The 22,270-nt window shown below is 60.9% G+C and overlaps 1 protein-coding gene across 1 annotated transcript in view; it reads right to left on the bottom strand.

The window, feature by feature from the left end:
- LOC119109048 (afadin) overlaps positions 1-22,270 on the bottom strand; it is a 44,735-nt gene that overhangs the window by 18,342 nt on the left and 4,123 nt on the right. The window contains exons 2-10 of the mRNA XM_037232586.1: positions 20,914-21,062; positions 20,411-20,577; positions 18,784-18,893; positions 14,707-14,771; positions 12,856-13,007; positions 11,724-11,849; positions 4,390-4,576; positions 3,451-3,661; positions 500-621 (exon numbers count right to left, since the gene is read on the bottom strand). Coding sequence (XP_037088481.1) covers positions 500-621; positions 3,451-3,661; positions 4,390-4,576; positions 11,724-11,849; positions 12,856-13,007; positions 14,707-14,771; positions 18,784-18,893; positions 20,411-20,577; positions 20,914-21,041 — 1,268 coding nt within the window. The 5' untranslated portion in view covers positions 21,042-21,062. The remainder of the gene's footprint in view (positions 1-499; positions 622-3,450; positions 3,662-4,389; positions 4,577-11,723; positions 11,850-12,855; positions 13,008-14,706; positions 14,772-18,783; positions 18,894-20,410; positions 20,578-20,913; positions 21,063-22,270) is intronic.

Below are 22,270 nucleotides of genomic sequence, written 5' to 3'. Positions count from 1 at the left end.
GCGGCGTCACACGGGCGCGGCCCCGGCGCCGGACAGGCGGCGAGCGAGCGGGACAGGGCGGCGCGCGGGTCCCGCTGCCGGCGGCTGGGGTCGGGGCGGCGCGGCACTGCCACCGCAGCACAGCCACAACACACAGAGCACGAGATGCAACGTGAAATGTGACAGCAGGGGAACGCGGAGCTACCACGACGTACCGCAACAATCACGCGAGCAGCAAGCAGCTAGCACAGTCACTAAGCGGGTCAGTGACCGCCGTGTACACATCAGTCATTGCGCTGAAACAATCACTGAAGTACACCTTACCAGTTAGTAGAGCCTACACGAACGCGCTGAGTACTAAACAATCAGCTCAAGCCGGTCGAGAAGCAACTCACACACACCCGAATACAAACTTTACGTTGATACAACTACGAGTTGGCACACAGACTAAGTATGACTTAGTACAGCCCACAAAAGCCACACCGAAAGCGCCGCCACGCGGGCGGCAGCGGTGGCTCACCTCTCCATGTAGGGCTCGTGGCTGCGCGCCGCGTCGCGACGACCGCGCATCCGTTGCTCCTCATGCGCCGGGTCCACGAACCGGAACCGGTAGAAGCGGCCGAACTGGACGACACAGCCGTGCTGCGGCAGGAGAGGACGGCCGAGCGGTCTCGTCAGCTGTGACGGGCGAGGGTGAGCAGCAGCAGGATAGGACGGCCGAGCGGTCTCGTCAGCTGTGACTGGAGAGGGTGAGCAGTGGCCGCTGGATGGCCATCACCGTCCTGCGTGGATCTGTACATATTGAAACAGTGGGTACTGGGTCGACTTGGAGCACTGGTCTGAGAGAAATGCCACTGACGAGTATTCGTCAAAGTGGCCATAATGTTCAGCACAATTACACGTTAGCCTATGGCCCAAATCGCCTGGCTCAGTTAAGCAGCAACGGGCCTAACCCACGCCCAGTCGTCGCACCAGAGCCGACGACGAGGCGCGGTAACGGCCAAACCCCACTGCAACATATCGCCGTGTGACAGCTGGCGACAGACACGGAGAGCGGCGAGAGCTGACGGGCACGTCCAGCCCTCACGTGCCCTGCTGGGTGACAGGCGCGCACCACGCAGTGCGGCATACCAGCACGGTCAGACACCAGTCACCGGTCGTACCATTTCCATGGTGCTCCGCACTGAGGCGCCGTGGATGTACCGCAGCGCCCCGGAACCAGCGGCGGCGATCGGCGAGCGCGGAATGCCACGGGGCGAGGCGGGCACAGGTCCCAACTGGAGCACCCAGCGCACGAGCGGATCACCCCGGCCGATCGGAGGGGAGGCCGTCACGTGTCCCACCGAGCGCGCCTCCCGCCTCAGGCCGGACCGCCAGCTCGCTGTACCCGCTTTCTCCGTGCACGCGGCGCCAGCAGCGGCGACGGTGACCGGCCGGCGGCGCGCCGCCGTCTGCCGGGCAGCGGCGGCGCACGCGATCGAGCAGATCACAGCTGTGGCGCGGTGAGTCACGCGCAGCTGATCCTTTCGACGATAGGTCAGGGGCCGGCGGTCAGTACGGCCCGGCCGTCCACAGCCCCGAGCCCGAACCCGACCCCGGACCCGGACCCGAACCCGAACCCGACCCCGGCCCCGGCCCCGGCCCCGGCCCCGGCCCCGGCCCCGGCCCCGGCCCCGGCCCCGGCCCCGGCCCCGGCCCCGGTCCCGGTCCCCGGTCCCGGCCCCGGTCCCGGTCCCGGCCCCGGCCCCGGCCCCGGCCCAGCTCGGCTCGGCCATCGACGGGAGGCGATGCTGTCGGACCCAAGGTACATCCGGGCCGGGCCAGCCGTACCGACAGCGGTATTGGACACCATGCTCGGCGGATTCAGCCAGCGGTGGCCGTTCCGCCGGCCGCCTAATCATGCCCTGATAGCACGCCCACATGAGCTCACACACGAGTCACGGAGACGCGCCGATACCAACTCGGCTTTGGGGCGCCTTCATTACTCGGCTACGAAATGCCGAGTCGTATCGAACTACACATGTGCGGGAGCGAGTCACAGTATCAGCCGCCGCCACAACAGCTGGCTCTGGTTACGTGTCCGGTGCAAAAACACAACATCCAGCACGAGATGAGGCCCACGTAGAGCCGCAAAACCGACGCTCGTGCCAGCGCACCTGGGGCGCGAGGGTGTCCGGTGAATACCGCACTGAAACCAATCCGATGCGGTGGCAAAAGGAACCGGCTCGAATGCCACCATCCGCTGTCCAGCCACCAGGGGATTCGTTCACCGCAATGTATGCAGGGATGTCCCACCGACCTAGGACAGGAGAACTCACGGTGCCGGACAGCTGACAAACGACAGCATCGAATTTCAGCACAAGTCAAAGTGAATGAGCTATCAGTGTAGGCAGAGGGGCTAAATGGATATAGCAGAGACGTCAATGTCTCGGCCGTTGTTCAGGGTCTGCGCGGCCTGGACCTATGACTCTGCGTAGTGTGAAAAGGATCAAAGCCGACAGGTGAGCGCCCGTCGCTGGCCAACAGCCTGAAGCTCAATGTCAAGCCATGACCTTGACCGGATCGCGGACATTGGAGGCATCCCATGAAAGAGAAGCCAACAATCCTATGATGACAACGACTTGTGCTTTACGGCGCACCGACTACTCTGGTGCCATGGCTACCGACATCAGGCACGCCGCCACTCGATGTATCGAGCTTGTAACCTCGCCTGGCCCTGCTGGAACGAATCCATAAGCGTGCGGCCACCGGCCCGCCACGGCCCGAGAAAGATCAGGGCTGATCCACAGGGTCACGGCCCGAGAAAGGTCAGGGGTGATCCACAGGTGAGCCGCCCTCCAGCCAGTAACCAAAGACTGCCCGTGCTGCGCCAGTGACGCCGACTGCGCACGAGCGGCCCAGACCGGCACCAGCTGGCCTCTCCGCCGTTGCGAGCACGGCCGCCCGCACCGCGGGCCCCGGCGCCACGCCGGGAGTCTTTACCCGCCCGCCGCAGTGCCTCCGCCCACACCGCGCCGGCGACGCCGCCCGGCCAGCCAGAATTACCGAGCTTGGCTTCGCAGAAGCGCCGCTGATTTAAAGGGCGGCCAGCGGCGGCGGCGGCGGGGGCGGCGGCGGCGGCGGTGGCGGGGTCCCACCAGACCAGTCCCGGAGCGCCCACCAGGCTCGGCTGGGCAGCGACGGCCGTCGCACGGCCACACCGCCGACGGCGGCGGCTCGCTAGCGCGACTCCGAAGCGCCGAGCACCGCTGCACGCTCCTCAGCGGACAGCCGCGGTCCGATGGCGACGGAGCGGTGATGTCATGCTATGCGCCAGACCACGGCATGCCGTGACGAACACGGAGAGCAATCGCCGCCCCACACGCGCACAGCAAAGCCGTCCGATCGCCAATGTCCCTCACATTCCACGGCGCACAATCGGCCGCGTGCATCCGGCAGTGCCGGCGCCGCCCGCCGCCGCCGTCCTCTCACCTGCAGGATGGTAGTCTCGTAGCCGCGCTGTCCGTTGACGTAGATCTCGGCCTCGCGTCCGCACGGCGTCACCGTCACGATGCCCTCCGTGTGCGCGATGACGCAGTGGCGCGGGTGCACGTTGTGGCCGACCAGCTGCAGGCACTGGCCGCCCGCTTGCGGCGACCGCTCGCTCCCCACCTCGGTCACGTTCAGACGCAGGCTGTAGCGCCTGCGGCCCAGCGAGGACGAGGGTCACACGCCAGGAACATCTCAGGCGCTGCGACGGAGACGAGCTGTTTGCCGTGTCGTGTCGGCGTCGGCTGTTTGTGGCTGGCGCTGGGCGACAGGCCGTTTGTGAACGCGCGTGAAACTGTGCCGCCCGGCACACACAACAGACGTGCTGTAAGTCTGAACAGGACCGCACCACTGTAACGATGGGGTTCGAGCGACGGGCACTCCGCATCGGGACACCGAGTACCGGGGCATGGCGCATCGACAAGTTCAGATGAACGTCTGGTCAGACCGCCTCCTGTTTTGGAGACGCGGTGTGCGTCACATGCCAGTGATTACCCGCGCGCCGTCTGCCGGTATCTATGGTTGACAGGACGCTGGACCTGAGCGAACCTCTGGCCGCCGTGGGTCAGATGTCAGTGACTACCCGCGCGACGTCTGCCCGGTATCTACCGTTGATAGGACGCTGAAGCTGAGCGGATCTCTGACCGCCCATGCCACCTGGGCGCATGTGCCGGGTGTCTGTCGTTACCAGCGTGGCGGACTGTCTGGTTAACTGCATGTCTCAACTCGGCTCATCCCCGCATTCTGTGTCGTATGTCGGCGCCTACTGCACCCCGGCAATTACCTGGGCGCTGTGTGCCGCATGTCGGCGCCTACTGCATCCCGGCGGTTACCTGGGCGCCGTGTGTCGGATGTCGGCGCCTGCTGCACCCCGGCGGTTACCTGGGCGCCGCGTGTCGGATGTCGGTGCCGTCGGCGTTCAGCTCTTCCAGGAAGGGCAGGCTGGCCTCGTCGTGGCCGCGGTAGCTGTGGTCCACGTCGGACGCGACGGCCGGCTGGCTCGGGATCTTCTTCCGTTTGCGCGGCTGGTAGTCGCTCGGCCGACGGCGCACGTGGAACATAATCGAGCCTGGAAACCGACACCCGGGTGTGACGACAGGCGGCGGCGAGCACTCCACACCGGCGGCCGGGCGTGACGACAGGCGGCGGCGAGCACTCCACACCGGCACCCGGGCGTGACGGCGGCGAGCACTCCACACCGGCACCCGGGTGTGACGACAGGCGGCGGCGAGCACTCCACACCGGCAGCCGGGCGTGACGACAGGCGGCGGCGAGCACTCCACACCGGCATCCGGGCGTGACGACAGGCGGCGGCGAGCACTCCACACCGGCACCCGGGCGTGACAGCGGCGAGCACTCCACACCGGCAGCCGGGCGTGACGACAGGCAGCGGCGAGCACTCCACTCCGCGGACTCAACCAGGCAGCCTCGACCCAGCGCTGGTAGTTGCACTGAAGGACACGACGGCAACCACGCGGGCGCTATTCCAACGGTCGTCACCTGAGCAACCAAGAGACCCTGACTAAAAGAGCTTTGGGTAGCTTACAGCAAGTTCGCTACTACACGAGCAATTAAAGAAGAGTGCTTCGGGCGACTGCAATGGGACACTTACTCATCAAGCCGTGTGCTATTAAATCGCGGCTCTATCGTGCAACGGGTTGCTGATAAACGCCCACGCCGCACGCCGCCAACTTCGGTAGGACTTATTCCGGCTTGACGTATGCCAGGGACGGGCGCACGACCCGCTTTGCATGTGGCGCCCTTATTGCGCTTCCATTAGCATTTCCAGCTGTATTACGCTGCCAGCCCTGCGATTGGGAGACGCGTTGGCTGCGCCGGCCAGCTGGCTAATCCATAATGCCGCGCACAACACAGCCACCTCTCCATGGATTCACGCCAGCATGTGACGGGCGAGGCGGTCTGGTGAAAAACGTCACGTGCTGCCAGCCGACAGCCGGAAATACCCGTCGGATACGATCGCGCACCAGACGGTGGCGGGCGTCCACAGAACAGGTGGGAAGCTCCGACAGACTCGGTCCCGACCTGGGCGAGCCTGGGCAAAACCGGCCGGGCTCAGTGCGGGTTCAGTCGCTGCTCAGTCTAAATTCAGCCGGGGCTACGTCTGGGCCCAGTTGCTGCTAGGTCTGGATTCAGTTGCGGCTCTTCCGGGTTCAGTCGCTGCCAGGTCTGGATTCAGTCACGGCTATGTCCGGGTTCAGTCGCTGTTAGGTCTGGATTCAGTTGCGGCTCTTCCCGGTTCAGTAGGTGTTAGGTTGGTCGGGCGCAGCTTTATCAGCGCTGGTTGGTCAGGGCCGGCAAGTCCTCTGCAGGTCCTTGGCCGGGCCCTGCACCCTAACACTGCAAGCAGTAGCCAGCTTCGAGACACTCCCGGGGCCTTTTACCATAGCCGAGAACTAAAGAGATTTCTGACCGGATCGCCCAGCACCGAATTACTGAAGGTGGCGACTAGATCTGCCACAGCCGGCCTGTTGCCTTCGCCGGGTATTTGTGGAGCGGAGTCCAGTCTGGGAGCGTGACGGGGCGACAGCCGGGACCTGCGAGCCGTGCCAGAGGCAGCGCCAGCGACGATAACCGACCGTCGCATGGACAGCACTGGCAATGGCTGGGAGACGCCCCAGTCACGCCACACTCCCAGCCGAGCGGAACCGAGCCGAACCGAGCCGAGCCGAGCCGAGCCGAGCCGAGCCGAGCCGAGCCGAGCCGAGCCGAGCCGAGCCGAGCCGAGCCGAGCCGAGCCGAGCCGAGCCGAGCAAAGCCGAGCAAAGCCGAGCGGAGCCGAGCGGAACGGAGCCGAGCGGAACGGAGCCGAGCGGATCGGACCGTGTGACATCGCCGCCGTATCCGCCGGCGGCAGGCCCTGCACTCGACCCTGGGGACGGGCGACAGCTGTCCGCGGAATGAGGCATGGCGCAGGATCACACCAGCGGTCTGACATCCCGGACAGGAACACTTAAACCAAGTGATAGATGCTACCTCGCCAGAAACTCGCCAACATGATGGTATAAACGGTGCGAAACTGGACGACACTGCAACAGCATGAAAACCTGATCGAACACGATCTGCTCAAAACTATCAGAGAACATTATCTGGGAAGACGCCACCACCGACAAAAGCGCCCAACAACACACCAACACGATGGGAGCCTCAATGGTAGCGACCGACACAGAGACCACGCACAAGCCGCTGGCTTGAGACCTTGGACATCCAACACCAACCCTGCAGCGGTCCGACCAAAGCGACCGTGTGCTCAGGGGGCCCCGTCCGCGGGCCTCATACTGTTCCACCCACCGCGCCGGCGCCCAGACGCGTTCCACACCGGCTCGACACGGGTCGGGCCCACAGCGCCGCTCCGTGAAAAGTCGTCGGCCGCGACCATTGTGCGCCACATCCGGCCGACCGATGCGGGCGGCGCGGACGGGGCGGGGCGGCGGCCGGCGCAGCCCATAAAGGAGCGTGAGCTGCCGCACACACAGCTCCCGAATCGATGGTCCGATGCCGGCCGGCCCGGAGCTCTCGGCCGCTCTAGCATTCAACCGCTCCCGATAACGGACTCAAAGGGTGGGGTTTCCTGAATGGCCTCCACACCGCGCCGGTGTCATGGTCACTTTTCAGCAGCCGGATTCATGACGCTTTGATACGTCCGGCGAGAGCTGGAAGCCCTGAGTCCAAGCTTATGGAGCGTAGCATGCTCCGGAGAGCTGACCTGTCCCGAGTCATGTCCAGCTGGATTCTGCACTCAACGACGTTCGCTTTTTGTAGAGTGTCAACTGCAAATTGTTTTGCATCAATTGAGATAATTTTCTTTCGCTGCATGATGATTCAATTCCAAAAACACGACTCGCACCTCCGAATGTTAAGCCCAGCTAGGTTTAATGCGGGAAATCAATGAATTATTTACGAATATCCATCGACCGTTGTGGCGTGATCCCACGCTCCTGTTACACCAACACATATCTGATGGCGTGACGTACGCTATTCAAAATTGCTATCCCCATATCGATCACACTTAAGACTGTGTTCGGAGGGAACCTGTCGGGCCAAGCTAGGCTCATGGGCTACACCAAACCGACAGAAGGACGCGAGAACAAACTCCCAAAACAAGTTTTCCAGCTTTTGCGGAATTTAGCATTTCGACCACGTCGTTGCATGGGGGAAAAGCCTTGAACACCGTTTGTCCGTTCTCAGTTTCTGACCCGTAGCGCGGCTACAGGCCAGGCACACAAAGCCGGACCCGACCCTCAGCAGAGGACGACTAACCGTTTAGAGCGGACCGATGCATTCGCATGTGGCCAGGCAAGGGCGATCGATCTGATAAAGCACGAGACGGCGCGGGGCGACCAAGACGAATGTCAAGCACGAGAATCCGGGGTCAGTTTCGCGTGTTTACGCATGCAGTCGGATAACCGTGCCTGATCGCGGCACACTTCCCCCTCTGGTGCGGCCCGCCGGGGGCGCCAGTGATAAACAACGCCAAACGATGACGATATTAATGGGGCCGGTTAGTCCGCTAAAGTCGCAACGCCAAGGCAAACGGCGCGACGATTTACAAAGGAGGCGCTAATGCCGGCTATTCACAGAGCCGCTGGTATCTCAATTACTCATTTTAGGTGCGGTCCCTTCTCCGTGCATTTTTCCGTTGCAAATCTGCTATCTGACTTTGTTCCCGAACCCCTGTCGACACCACCCCTCCTCCTGCACGCCCAGCGGACCTCCAAAGCCCGCCAGCCGCCGCCGCGGCCGGTTCCACGGCTAGCCAGCGGGGCAGGGGAGGGGGGGGGGGGGGGGCACTCACCGAACGCCATGGCGCCGCCGGCGTGTTCGGCGCCGTCGCCGGACAGAGGACCGCAGAGGCGAGCCGGCCGCGCCAGACACCGCTCGCCGGCTGCGTGTCCGGCCGGCGGTGCCGCCAGCGCACCACTGCCGCCGGCCGCCGGCGCCGCGCCCAGCCGGCCGACGCGCAGTCTGGGGGGCAAGAGCGCGGCGGGCTCCTGACGCACCGCCGTCCGGCTCGACGGACCCCGGCGACGGCCCGCTCCCAGAGGACCGCGGCTGAGAGGTCCGCTCAGCTCGGCGAGAAGACCTCACTCGTGCGAAAAGTCAGCAGCAGCAGCTCAACAGAGGCAGACCGGACCGCAGGCGTTCGAGCAGACGTCACACAAGTCCGGCCGGCGTCTGACGGAGCCGCGGGGGTCGCAGGGGTGAGCGCCGACGACGATTTTAGCGTACCAACTCGGCGCGCCACTGCGGACCGCCTCTCTGGGTGCCACCGCGCGGCTGCACGGTGGCCACCGTCGACGATTTTAGCGTACCAACTCGGTGCGCCACTGCGGACCGCCTCTCTGGGTGCCACTGCGCGGCTGCGCGGTGGCCACCGTCACCAGACTGAGGGAACCGGAATTCCATTCTGAGCATGCTACACTCAAAAAAAGCACCAGTAGTCTGATGGAATGAGTCGGCATGCCTGACATAGGACATGGATCCAACCGTCGATGTTACCATGAACAGGGCCGGCCCTAAATTATTCTGCAGGAATGGATTCATATGACCACTGACCATGCTACCCCTTCGCTTGCGATCCGGTTCCGGACGCCGCGGCCGGCCGGCGTTCTGCACCGCCGCCTTAATTCGGAGAGCGACTGCCACCCGCGCCCAGACCCGCGGCACGGGTCGCGTCTGGCTCCCAACAGCATGTCGGCCACCCCACGCCGGCCGACGGCTGCAGGCCCGTGCCTTTGTTAGCACGGCCGCCGGCGCAGTCGACGCTATCCGCTTTGTTCTTCAGGACGGCTCTGTTGTGTCCACCCTGTCAGCGCGACGGTCGATACCCCGGCTGATCACCGAGCGGGCCTGAGACGACCCCCGCCCCGATGCCGTCCACGAGCCTGTTACAGTCGCCCCGGCCGGTCGCAATCAGGTCACGCACGGACGGGGCACGCCAGCGCCGCGGCCGGAGACGGCCGAGCTGATCCCCGGGTCGATCCCGGAATCAGCTCGTCTCTCCCGCGGACCGCCCGGGCTCGGAGACGCGTGACGGCCGGCCGCCAGCACCAGCCGCGCCGCGGCGACGCACCACGCCAGCCCGGCCGCGCCTGGAAAGACGGACTAAGGGCGGGTCTGCCAGAGCGGCGGCGGGCGGCCCACGAGGCGGCTGCGAGTCCCAGAGGCGCAGCCAGACGGTCGGGAGACGACGCTTTGACCGTGGACGTCGGTCGCAGGGCCCACGCGACCGGCGCCAGCTGAATCTGTCCGGCAGGCCGCAGTCCCGTGGCCTACATGCCCGGTGTCACCACCGCTCGAAGTCCGAGACGCGCAGCGACCGACGCCGATTCAGTGTGCGAGCGTTTCCTCACCGATAACGCGAGAGGCGTCGGCCGTGTCCAGAGAGCAGCCACGCCCATTGGGGTCGGGCGGCCGCGACCTTTCGCCCGGCCGGCAACAGCTGCGAACGCGCCGTCGGTGGCAGCCGGCGCGCTGGCCGAGGGCAGCAGTGCGGAATTGGACAGGGTTCGCCGACAGACATCCCCAGCGTCGGCGAATCTTGGCGGACGTGCGCAGCGGAGCAGCCTGGGCGACCCCACTCCACCGCCGGGCCGTCAGCGACCCCAGCGGCTTTCCGTTCGACGGGACAGTGATTGCGCCCGCCTCCGAGCGCCGCTGACTGGAGGCGGACAGTTAAATGGAAACGCCGTCAGCGGCTGCCAGACGCGGCCGGGGCTGCCAGAACCGCCGTGGGCCAGTCGTGGACAGGCCTCTGCTGACCCGGCGTGACCTCAGGTGACCAGGGGTGAGCGGCACGAGGTCAGGGGTCGGCGCCCGCGGCGGGCGGGCGGCGCCGCATCGTTGGGGTCCACCACAGCCCAGCGCGCCCAGACGGCTCGACTCCAGTCGATCACAGGCGAGTTTTAAACACCTCGCAGGGAGCAGACGACACAACGGTTCACGTGGGTTCGGCCGGTAACGCTGGCGGTGATGACACACGGCCGTTCTCCGACTCTAACAGCATATTAGGCGTGCCAACATACTGAAGCTTGAGGCGGCGATTCGCCGACGGCTGATCGAACCTCCGCACCCCACAAGTCAAGAGACCTCTCAGCCTGAGACGACACCGTGATTAAATCCGACGATCTCATCAGAGCGGCCTGCCAGCGGACGCGATCGAGCGATGCTGATCAGTCCCGCCAATGCACGCGCCAAACCACGTGCAGTATTGGCAGCAGCACCGCTGCTTTTCAGTCCCACGAGACACGGCCTGCTACCACAAACCCCCGGCCAATCTCACAGAGAACGCCGTCCATGAAGCTGCCATCGCGGGACGCCCGTACCCGGTCCAGAAGGTCCCCTAGGACGACTTCCCACCGAGCTGACTCGGCTTACTTCACCGTTCAGAACCAACGGGCCGATTCGCCTAACAATGCTGCAGACATTGGCGGATCTCTGTATTGGATTTCCCCATCAAAGTCAGCAGATTATATCTCGCAACAGGATGTACTGGGTTGTTGAGTCCCTAGAACACAAACCCAGCTACCGGATAATGTGCGTGCTTGCATCAACCGAGAGCAATCAGCAGAGCTTCAGCGGCACGAAAAGAAAATGTCATCTGTCCTAAGCGCAAAATAGGGCTCAAGTTTGACTGATGACTGAAAAACATGGATAATGCCCGCCTCGGGTGGAATAACTGGAAGGCACCTTGGGCTTTACCCACCTAGTGCGCATCTCGAAAACACCTTACCTGCCACGTCATACCCGGTGAACAATGTTTGACTGAGCTATAACCCTTAACTTGAAATGCGAACGATTCCGCACACTTATTTCATGCGGTAATAACGGGGCGTCGCTAGCACCCCGCAAGACATCGCATGTCACAGGAACACAACCGACAATCAGCTGACGACGAAAGGTAGTTTGCAGGCAAAAATAAGTCATTAATTGTAAACGTCCTCAATCAAAATCATACTGAATCTGCGGTATGTCAAGCCGACTGTACAAACACCCATGGACAGGGAAGTCTCCATCATATACGTGACAAATACAATACTAATGCCATAAACAGACATCCATTAGCAAACATTGACTACGCCAATATAGTCCTCCCCTTCCATCAGCACATACGCCACCCAGCCCTGTCCCGCCCCGCAGGCGTAGGAGGGGCGCTGGTCGGACCGGCGCGACGGAAAGGCCGGCGCACCGTCACTGACCGGGCGTCGGCGGGTGACTGATGAGGATGGCCAGTGGACACTCGTCGTCCTCCAGGATGTACTCGTTGAACGGGCCGGTGGCGCCCGGTACTCGCGGCTCTCCTGCTGCGGCTCCTGCGTCACCACCTGCCGCCCGAACACACTGCTCATACACTCGGATGATAACACATGGCTGAGACTCGCAGCTGATAACACGTGCTGATAAGATCAGGTGATAACACAGTTGGTATGGACAGGTAATAATATACCGCTGACATCCTCGGGCGATAACACACGACTCATATCCTCAGGTGATCTTGTGATCTCGGTGATCTGACATCGTCAGGTTGACGAGATCAGGTGACAACACATGACTCATATGATCAGGTGATAACATACGGCTGATATCCTCAGGCGATAGCACGCAACTGATATAATCAGGTGATAACGCATAGCTGATATGATCCGATGATAATCCACAGCTGACATCTTCGGGTGATAACACAAGGCTAAGATCAGGTGATAAAACACCGCTGATATCCTCGGTGATAATATATGGCTGATACCCTCAGGTGATAAAACATGGCTGACAAGATCAAGTGACACATCTAAGAAATTTTGAGTTTGTTTTCAATACAAGCATTTCATAAATGAAGTTCGGTCTCAATGCATGCCTGCGTGCTTGAAATATACTTGATAAGTCACGATGAGTAATCTCAACTTCTCGAATTGTTGGCGCCAAACTAGGAGTTCTGCGGTGCTGGGGGGGGGGGGGGGGGGGATGAGGGGCAATACCCGCCGCGTACACACCGTCACGCTTACAAACAGGACGCCACAAGTACCGCCCGACGACCAAGTTCAGCATGTTTACACAAAGGTGTCGTAAATCTAAACATACCAATCACACATCCAAAAACCAGCAACGATTTGTTTCGGCGGTGTCAGTGTGAAACAGCGATACCTTCCGTCACCCCGCAAAAGACATACCCACGCGACGCAAGTCGCGACTGGCTGCGGGCCATACACGGCTGGACACAGACCAGCCGGGCGCGGACCGGCGCTCCACTGCCGTCTCCGGGAGCAGCGCTCGCGGTCGGCGGTGCCGACAGGCCGCCAGCCGCCGCCGCTGCGCGGCCGGAGGCGGACGGCCGACCCACCTGCACGAGGCAGTAGTCAGCGGGGTCCTCGCGGTACTTGCAGTACTTCTGCAGCATCTCGACCACCACCGAGGCGGCGCTGTCGTTGATCGACAAGCAGCAGCGTCTTGTTACGGCACGGTCGCTGCACAGACTCCTCGCCGTATATCTGCCGGGGGTGTGACGGTGAGGGAGCGAGACGTGCGTTCACACTCTGAACCGCCGCGGCGTGGCACCGCACACGCCTCCCGTCTGGTGTATCACGCCGGCCATACTGTGGTGGTTGAATCGGCAGCCCAGTCTCTCGCCGTACATGTGCCGGACGGCCCACACATCTGTACGGGGACGCGTCATCAGGGCGGTATATATATATATATATATATATATATATATATATATATATATATAATATATATATATATTTTGTCGTCAAACCAACTAGTTCAACATCGTCAGCGCCAAGACTCCTCTTGAACGTCATTGTTAGCGCCTGACTGGTGCTAGCAATAGGCAACTAGCCGTTGCGTGCGTCAGGGGGAAGACATCGACTGTCTTCCAACTAGATCTGACGAGCCCGCCAGCATGCCCTCTACAGGTAAAGTCACAACTTCCCCCACAGCAAGCTGCCACACAAAAAAGGCCGATCACGTGGTAACTTGTGCTGCCCGAAACATTGTTGTTCACGATAAAGCCGGCACAGGGGTCGAATATATCGGTGAACTACACAAGCAAACTCGGTGGCTGTTGTTGACAAGGCTTAAATTCCGTGGTTCGGCACCGAGGAGTCAGAGAATCTATAGTGTTTTCTCTGTCACTGCCAGAAACATTATATCAACAACAGTAAAAGCCGGTGAAATGCCTTCAGAGAGATCATTAAATGGCGGACTGAACACCTCACTTCCGCAAACTGACAAACACAGCCGACAAAAGCACGGCATCTCCACTTGGCCGACGACGCCAGTCCCGCCCAGCACTCTCCATCAACTACAGCCAATCCGCGAGACACAGCGCAGGCGTAGCTATCTCCAGAGAACGGCAAAACGCCCGCAGAGCCCACCGTACGGACCGCCCCGGAGCCGAGCGGCCGGAGATGCGCGCACCGCCCCCGGTCGGTGCCAGCCCGCCCAGCGTGAGGACGCCCGGGAGCCGGGCGGCCGGAGACGCGCGCACCGCCCCCGGTCTGCGCCAGCCCGCCCAGCGGGCGGAACGCCCGGGAGCCGGGCGGCCGGAGACGCGCGCGCCGCCCCCCGGTCGGCGCCAGCCCGCCCAGCGTGAGGACGCCCGGGAGCCGGGCGGCCAGAGACGCGCGCACCGCCCCCGGTCGGCGCCAGCCCCGCCAGCGTGAGGACGCCCGGGAGCCGGGCGGCCGGAGACGCGCCCGCCGCCCCCGGCCGCGCCAGCCCGCTCACCTTGAGCGTGCCGCCCGTGTCGGGGCCGCCGTCGCGGCTGCGGAACTGCTGCAGCTTCTTTCTCCAGCTTCTGCTGCCGGCGGCGCCGCATCAACCTGCCTCCGGGTACTGATGGAGCGCGTGAAGCTCGTCTCCGGCAGCTCTGCGGTGGCAGGGCGCGGCGTGAGCGGGCGGCGTGAGACCGCGGCCGGCGCGAGCGCGAGTCCGACACGGCACCCACATGATTGCAGTGACCGTCGGCGACGGAAGGGTGACGTGGGTGCCCGCTGGTCCCGCAGCCGCGCCCGACACGGCACCCACATGATGCAGTGACCGTCGGCGACGGAGGCGTGACGTGCGCGCCCGCTGGTCCCGCAGCCGCGCCCGACACAGCACCCACGTGATGCAGTGACCCTCGGCGACGGAAGGGTGACGTGCGCGCCCGCTGGTCCCGCAGCCGCGCCCGACACAGCCACCCACGTGATGCAGTGACCGTCCGGCGACGGAGGGGTGACGTGCGCGCCCCGCTGGTCCCGCAGCCGCGCCTGACACGGCACCCACATGATGCAGTGACCGTCGGCGACGGAGGCGTGACGTGCGCGCCCGCTGGTCCCGCAGCCGCGCCCGACACAGCACCCACGTGATGCAGTGACCTCGGCGACGGAAGGGTGACGTGGGCGCCGACGGCAGAACACATGCGCCGGGCGCAGTGCATGTCGGGCACGGGGATGCGATACGACACCAGCAGCGAGCCAGCCGAGCACCGCCCCTCGGCAACAGTCGCAGGACGGGGAGAAAAACTGAACAGCTCGGGATCGGTCACGCCATTCAGCCGGATACAACAGGCCCTGAACACGATGTGAATATACATGGTGAGCTGGCGAGAGAGAAAATAACTACGCAGGATGGAAAAGGAATAGTGGATACATGCTAGTTCATCCAAAAAACTTGGATTATGCTTACCAAAGCCAAGACACAACACAAGCAGTCTGCATGATAAAGCATCACACAGTGGCTACATTTGACAAGCATACTTGTAACAAACATGCATAGCCTGGTCCAATGCGTCATGATCATTATCTGGGCACAGTGCCACTCACGCCAGATACACCCCCTCGTCTATCTGCAAGAAAAACGTGATTTAGAACTACATGGAACAAAACAGGTGTAAACTGTAATTCAGAACGCAATTGAGAGGTTGCAAATCATATTTCTGTTGTGGAAAAACGCTCGATAACCCAGACGTACCTGTGTACAGTTTTTTCAGCGACGCTGGAAATCATTTTCATTACTGCTCTTCATCTATGTAGTTTCCCTTTCTTCTTCATTTCTTTCTTTTTCCCGCTTACTAAGTTCCGTTTAAAATTGCCCTCATCTAGTGTTGATTCACCGGGTGGTCTCAGGACTAAAACAAGGAAATAATATTGGACACATGCAGCTACCATACATTCAGTTCCTTAATGCATGCTCGTATTCACACATCACAAATGGGATGCACATCATCACAACTTCATATCTGATATATATATATATATATATATATATATATATATATATATATATATATATATATGTCCGACTATGTGGCCAAACAACAATACGCATAAAAGCATACGCACATCACTTTTTCATCCAGGTGGACACCATGGAAAGTAATTACCCTGCTACCATTGGGTGGCTGAAAAGGTCCAGTGATGCATGACCTAAGCTGTTTGTTTAAATGCTGCATTCTTTCCTTGATGAGGATAGTTTCGAGAACTTGTAGAGGGCGCTTGTTTGGACCTGATTTTCTAACAAGTGTTTTCAGTCAGGTCAGAGCATGGAAGTTATTGATTGTGGGTTTGGCGCAAATGTCGGCCTGGCGCTCGCTCCTGCAGGCGCACTCACGCGTCGTGACAGGAATGTTTTGGCCATTCCAATATAGGACTGGTTGCGGTACCGGCAGTCCCCGTGTGGACATTTAAATTCATACACTACAGGGCGCCCCGAAATTGATGCGCGGTCGGTGCTGCCTATTATTTCCCCTCTCCAGAACGCTGGGTGGGTGAAATTGCACCGCGCTCGGCCCCAGGGCATCCCACCGTGTCAGGCGATCACATGACCCTAGCGGCTGACCTGACCTCAGCCGGTAACGGGCGGGAGAGGTCGCTCCCTTCGAGATAGCTAACGCGTCGAGTCCACGTGTCGCCAATGGTGAAAGAGCACAGCCATCGATCCCCTACCGCGCGGTTGGGATAGTCAAGGGCGGCATGACCCAGGTGCAGGCCGCCAGGGACTTGGGCGTCAACGTAGCGCCGATTAGGCGCTGGCTGGCCCACGACTGCTCAGGAGACGCTCGAAAGTCGCACAGGTTGAGCCGAATGGCGAAGATCGTCACTGCAAAGTCGGCCTTCAAAAGGCGCCACTTAACGAGAACCCTGGCGAGAGAAGTGACGGCAGAGAAGCACCCAGCCTCCCAGTCGGCCCGTACACCGTATCTGAAGACCAGTCTGCAAATGAAGCCGCTCAAGCTCAGGTTGCAGCAAGGCTTACCGTGGACCAGAAGCGCAAGTGGCTGGAATTCACAAAGGCCCGCAAAGAACTGGTCCGTTCAGGACCGGAGACGCGTCCCTGTTCAGTGACAAGTCGCCATTCGAGCTCTTCCAAGCCCCGAACAGCCAGAACGACCGGGTCTGAAGCCAACAACAGCTCGGAGGTGCCGATCGCCGAGACGGTAAAGCAGCCGCTAAAGATTTTTGTCTGGGGCATGATGAGCTACGGAGGGCCTCTCTGAGCTGCACTAGGTCCCGCACGAGCAGACGGTCACCGCCGACGACTACGTCAGAGAGGGTGCTGGAGAAGACTGCAGCCTCGGCGGTGCAGCACAGGAAGGAGAATGACCCGCCAACCAAGGCTAAATTCCTGCCAGACATGTCCCGGGCGATGTTCCAGCAGGACGGTGCTGCAGCTCATCACGCCAGGAAAACCCAGCACTGGTGCCGCACCAACTTCCCGAGCTTCTGGGAGAAAAGTACGTGGCCAGGCAACAGCCCCGACATGTCGCCGACCGATTATCTCTGGGCGATTGTCAAGGAGGAACTCAGCAAGATGTCGCCGGCCACTTCACAGAAGATCCTGCTCCAAAACGTGCAAGCGGCGTGGCGGAGGGTCAAAGCAGAGACTCTCGACAACCTCATGTGCGGCATGCCGGAGCGCATGCGGCAGTGTATACGACTGCGTGGGGATTACAATGACGATACATAATAAACCGGTCTCAATTATTTTCTCTGTTAGTGAGAACGATACAACCGCGCATGAATTTCGGGACGCCCTGTATATTGGTGAGCTTTAGTTGGTTTTGGGTCATGTCAGACTGTTTTTCATTGCAAGGCTAGTAGTTATTCTGCTCTTGTAATAGATGGTTAGTCTTATTTTAGTGTCTTCGTCAGTCGGCGCAATATTTGTCCTAATGATGCCCTGCGAAACTTTTTCGTCCACCTTGACGGAGATGGCGGAGACATTTGATTTCGATAAGAAGTTGATGGGCCGGTTTCTTGTCGAGTGGTTTCTGGTTTCGTCGATTTAATGTGAACTCAATCCCCCCGTCAGTTACGCTGTTCGAAGTCATTAACAACGACAAATTGCTTGCATCCCTCAGGGTGATGGACGTGCTGGGCCACCTGGAGCAATATTTCAGGGCACGCCGTACGATTGAACGAGTGCCGGTTGCGCGGTGACGCTCTGGGCATTCGCTAGTCGTGTTCATGCATTTGCCAGCATCAATAAATTTATGGTGCACTCACGTGACAAAAGCAATCGAATGGCTTCTGTTGATAACATGTCAGTAAATACACATTTGCCATTGAATGACAAAAGTTAAATATATTATCTATAACTTTAAGTTATATACGTAAGTTGAACTTGTGCATACATACACATACACACACACGCACACACACACACACACACACACACACATATATACATATATATATATATATATATATATATATATATATATATATATATATATATATATATAGTGGTCAGGCAGTGATATCCGGCCAGTGCAAATATGAGGCCAGGCACCCTCTACGAACCCTCGAACCCCACGTCTCCTGGACGTTAGGTGAGTCTGTCTCAACCAAGCACTGCTGTAGTGCCCAGACCTATCCACACAGCCCGTCCCGGTCCGTTCCGGTTCGAACGCCACGCCAGCCGCGCCTCGGCCAACTCTTACCCACACAACCACCGGACCGACGCTACCCGATCCCGGTACCGACCCGGCACCTCTCCACGCCAGCCGCGCTTCGGCCAACTCTTACCCACACGTGCCGCCGGACCGACGCTACCCGATCCCGGTGCCGACCCGGCCCCTCTTCACGGCAGCCGCGCCCCGGCCAACTCTTACCCACACAACCGCCGGACCGACGCTACCCGATCCCGGTACAGACCCGGCACCTCTCCACGCCAGCCGCGCCTCGGCCAACTCTTACCCACACAACCGCCGGACCGACGCTACCCGATCCCGGTGCCGACCCGGCCCCTCTCCACGCCCGCCCAGCCGTCGGCACTCACCCAGGGCTTGTCGTTGAGGTTGCGCAGCAGGAAGCGGCCCTCGCGGTCGTCCTGGTGCCAGTTGAGCTGCACGTGCAGCGGCCGCTCGTTCATGGCCAGTTCGCGCTCCTCTGCGGGACGACCGGCACCCGCTCAGTCCCGGCTCGCCACCCGCTCAGTCCCGGCTCGCCACCCGCTCAGTCCCGGCTCGCCACCCCGCTCAGTCCCGGCTCGCCACCCGCTCAGTCCCGGCTCGCCACCCGCTCAGTCCCGGCTCGCCACCCGCTCAGTCCCGGCTCGCCACCCGCTCAGTCCCGGCTCGCCACCCGCTCAGTCCCGGCTCGCCACCCGCTCAGTCCCGGCTCGCCACCCGCTCAGTCCCGGCTCGCCACCCGCTCAGTCCCGGCTCGCCACCCCCACCCTCACCAGCCACGGCCGGCACCCGCTCAGTCCCGGCTCGCCACCCGCTCAGTCCCGGCTCGCCACCCGCTCAGTCCCGGCTCGCCACCCGCTCAGTCCCGGCTCGCCACCCGCTCAGTCCCGGCTCGCCACCCGCTCAGTCCCGGCTCGCCACCCGCTCAGTCCCGGCTCGCCACCCTCACCCTCACCAGCCACGGCCGGCACCCGCTCAGTCCCGGCTCGCCACCCCGCTCAGTCCCGGCTCGCCACCCCGCTCAGTCCCGGCTCGCCACCCTCACCCTCACCAGCCACGGCCGGCACCCGCTCAGTCCCGGCTCGCCACCACTCACCAGCCACGGCCGGCACCCGCTCAGTCCCGGCTCGCCACCCCCACCCCTCACCAGCCACGGCCGGCACCCGCTCAGTCCCGGCTCGCCACCCCCACCCTCACCAGCCACGGCCGGCACCCGCTCAGTCCCGGCTCGCCACCCGCTCAGTCCCGGCTCGCCACCCCCACCCTCACCAGCCACGGCCGGCACCCGCTCAGTCCCGGCTCGCCACCCGCTCAGTCCCGGCTCGCCACCCTCACCAGCCACGGCCGGCACCCGCTCAGTCCCGGCTCGCCACCCCCACCCTCACCAGCCACGGCCGGCACCCGCTCAGTCCCGGCTCGCCACCCCCCACCCTCACCAGCCACGGCCCGGCACCCGCTCAGTCCCGGCTCGCCACCCGCTCAGTCCCGGCTCGCCACCCCCCACCCTCACCAGCCACGGCCGGCACCCGCTCAGTCCCGGCTCGCCACCCGCTCAGTCCCGGCTCGCCACCCTCACCAGCCACGGCCGGCACCCGCTCAGTCCCGGCTCGCCACCCTCACCCTCACCAGCCACGGCCGGCACAATGGTGGGTTGGCGGTTGTCGAAAGTGGGGAAAGTGAGAGGAATTCAAAGGAAAGCAAGGGGGCCCCTGTGGACCAGGTGGCTCAGGGGACATTGACACATTAGCTCAGGGGACATGTGGACCAGGTGGCTCAGGGGACATCGACACATTAGCGGGCGTGTCCACTTCTGATAGGCCAATATTTACTGAGCTTACTTGGACGCACTAACGACAAGAGGCATGTCAAGTGCCACAATCAGACGAAGAAAGGCTCCATAGATGATGCCTATCAAATATCAACAAACTCGACCCCGCAATGTCCCGAATACCCAGCGCCGGCACTGATGACGTCACAGACGTGCGCTCCTCCTACCGCCGCTCTCGTGGATCTCGTAGAGGGCGAAGCGCGGGGTGGAGAGCATGCGCATGTCGGGCCGGAACTTCTCGATCAGGGTGTCGATGACGTCCACCGACGTGGCGTCCGAAGACACGCGGATGCACTTGGTGGACACCTTCTGCCCGGAGTCCTGGTAGTAAAACCTGCAGCCAAGACGAAACTCGTCTCCAAACAGCCACACTGCTCTCGCAAGACCGGCAAAATGGACAAGACGACTCAAAGCGAAGAAGCCTTCCAGCAACACAGTCGGTATAAGGAGTTTAACTTGGCCCCTGCATATGCGCGAGGTATCAAGGACACCCTGACTGACGGGAAGACGGGTTCGTGCGCCGGAGAGCGTCGCCGCATTCACCACAGGCCGCAATACCTCGGGAGGCCAAGAAGGGGCCGGCGTTGGCCGCACTCCCTGTCACGAGGCCTACACGACATCCCTCAGCCGTGCTCAGCCATCCGGCCCGGTCGGTCGGCCCTCAGCTCACCGCATGACGCCATGGAAGTTGAGATGCTCGTCGGGCTCGGAGAGCTCGAACAGGTCAAGCCGGTTGTCGTTCCACTGGGCGATGGTGCTGCGGAGCTTCTCCCACTCCTGTGCGCGCGCCCGGTCCATGGCGGGCGACGGCCGGCTCGTCTGTGTGCGCACGCCGCCGTCCGGTCAGACGCTCCACGGTCAGATCCGTCCCCGCAGCCGCCGCGTGACCACACCTCTACCGGACCGGCTCGGCCAGCACGCATACAGGGCCAACGTCTTCACATGCGGCTCACACCAGTGTTGGAAAGCTTGATGTCTCCTGGTATAATGCATACCAGGAGATTTTGTACTCCTGGCTTATGACTCAGTAAAATGCAATATTTTGTACTCCATCATGACGTGACAAAACAGCTTCTGGATAAACTCATTGCATCTCTGTTTCAGGACAAAATTAAACCAGAAGGTGCAACAGCTTGAGACTTGCTGCTTCCATCATGAGCCATGTATTGCTATCTGTAAGAGCACAAATCTTGCACCTACCAGACCAAGATGCCCAATAGCAAGCAGCCTGTGTTGCCCCCTAGGTATATAATAAATCATGCATGGAAATGTAAAAAATAAAGGGTGTGAATGTTGAATGGAATTGCCTTTGAACAATACCGGGAAATGAGAAACGAGTAGCAGAATATCCATCTGAAGATAAGCGAACCTCTCACTATCACCCCCTATGCAAACAAACTCAAACTTGAACATGACTTAACCTACCATTGACAATGAACCGCATTAATTGCCAAGGATGCAATGAACGGTAACAGAAAACCACACAACAAAGCACCTACCACAGATGGCCGCCTACTCACACGCCACCACTGTGTCATGGCCATGCAAATAAGAGAATCACTCGCAATTCAGCGTCGGAAACGTCTCTATTTTGCGGCTTGCGCACGCCCCCCAGCTCAGGTTGGAGGTTGACCATGGCAAAACTTTCCAATTGGTTTTAATGATTCGCCTCCTCCTGACTGAATTGTCAAGAGCATACATATTCTGCTTGTGCTCATGCCTTGAACAGATTGGTAAACATTTGGAGGAAAGCTGTATGGAGATGGGCATCACGATTATGACAAACGACTTATTAGTACTCATCCAGAACCACCCCATAGTTGGATTTTTGGCCACTTCCTGGTATCTGGAATACAAAAATGTTATGGCAGCTGGGGATTTCAATCAAATCAAATTTGTCACTTAAGGGTGTGAAATTAAAGATGGTCACTCAGGCTTCACAAAAATTTCCTTTAAAGTCAAAACACATTAATATAAATAGCCACAAAACTGCTCGGAGACAGCCATCTCGCCCAAGCAGACATCAG

This window comes from Pollicipes pollicipes, unplaced genomic scaffold, assembly GCF_011947565.3.
Source record: "Pollicipes pollicipes isolate AB1234 unplaced genomic scaffold, Ppol_2.1 Scaffold_7228;HRSCAF=8575_pilon_pilon_pilon, whole genome shotgun sequence".
Lineage (NCBI taxonomy): Eukaryota > Metazoa > Arthropoda > Thecostraca > Pollicipedomorpha > Pollicipedidae > Pollicipes > Pollicipes pollicipes.
The sequence above is the reverse complement of the archived record's forward strand: the minus strand, read 5'-3'. Positions and strand labels throughout refer to the sequence as shown.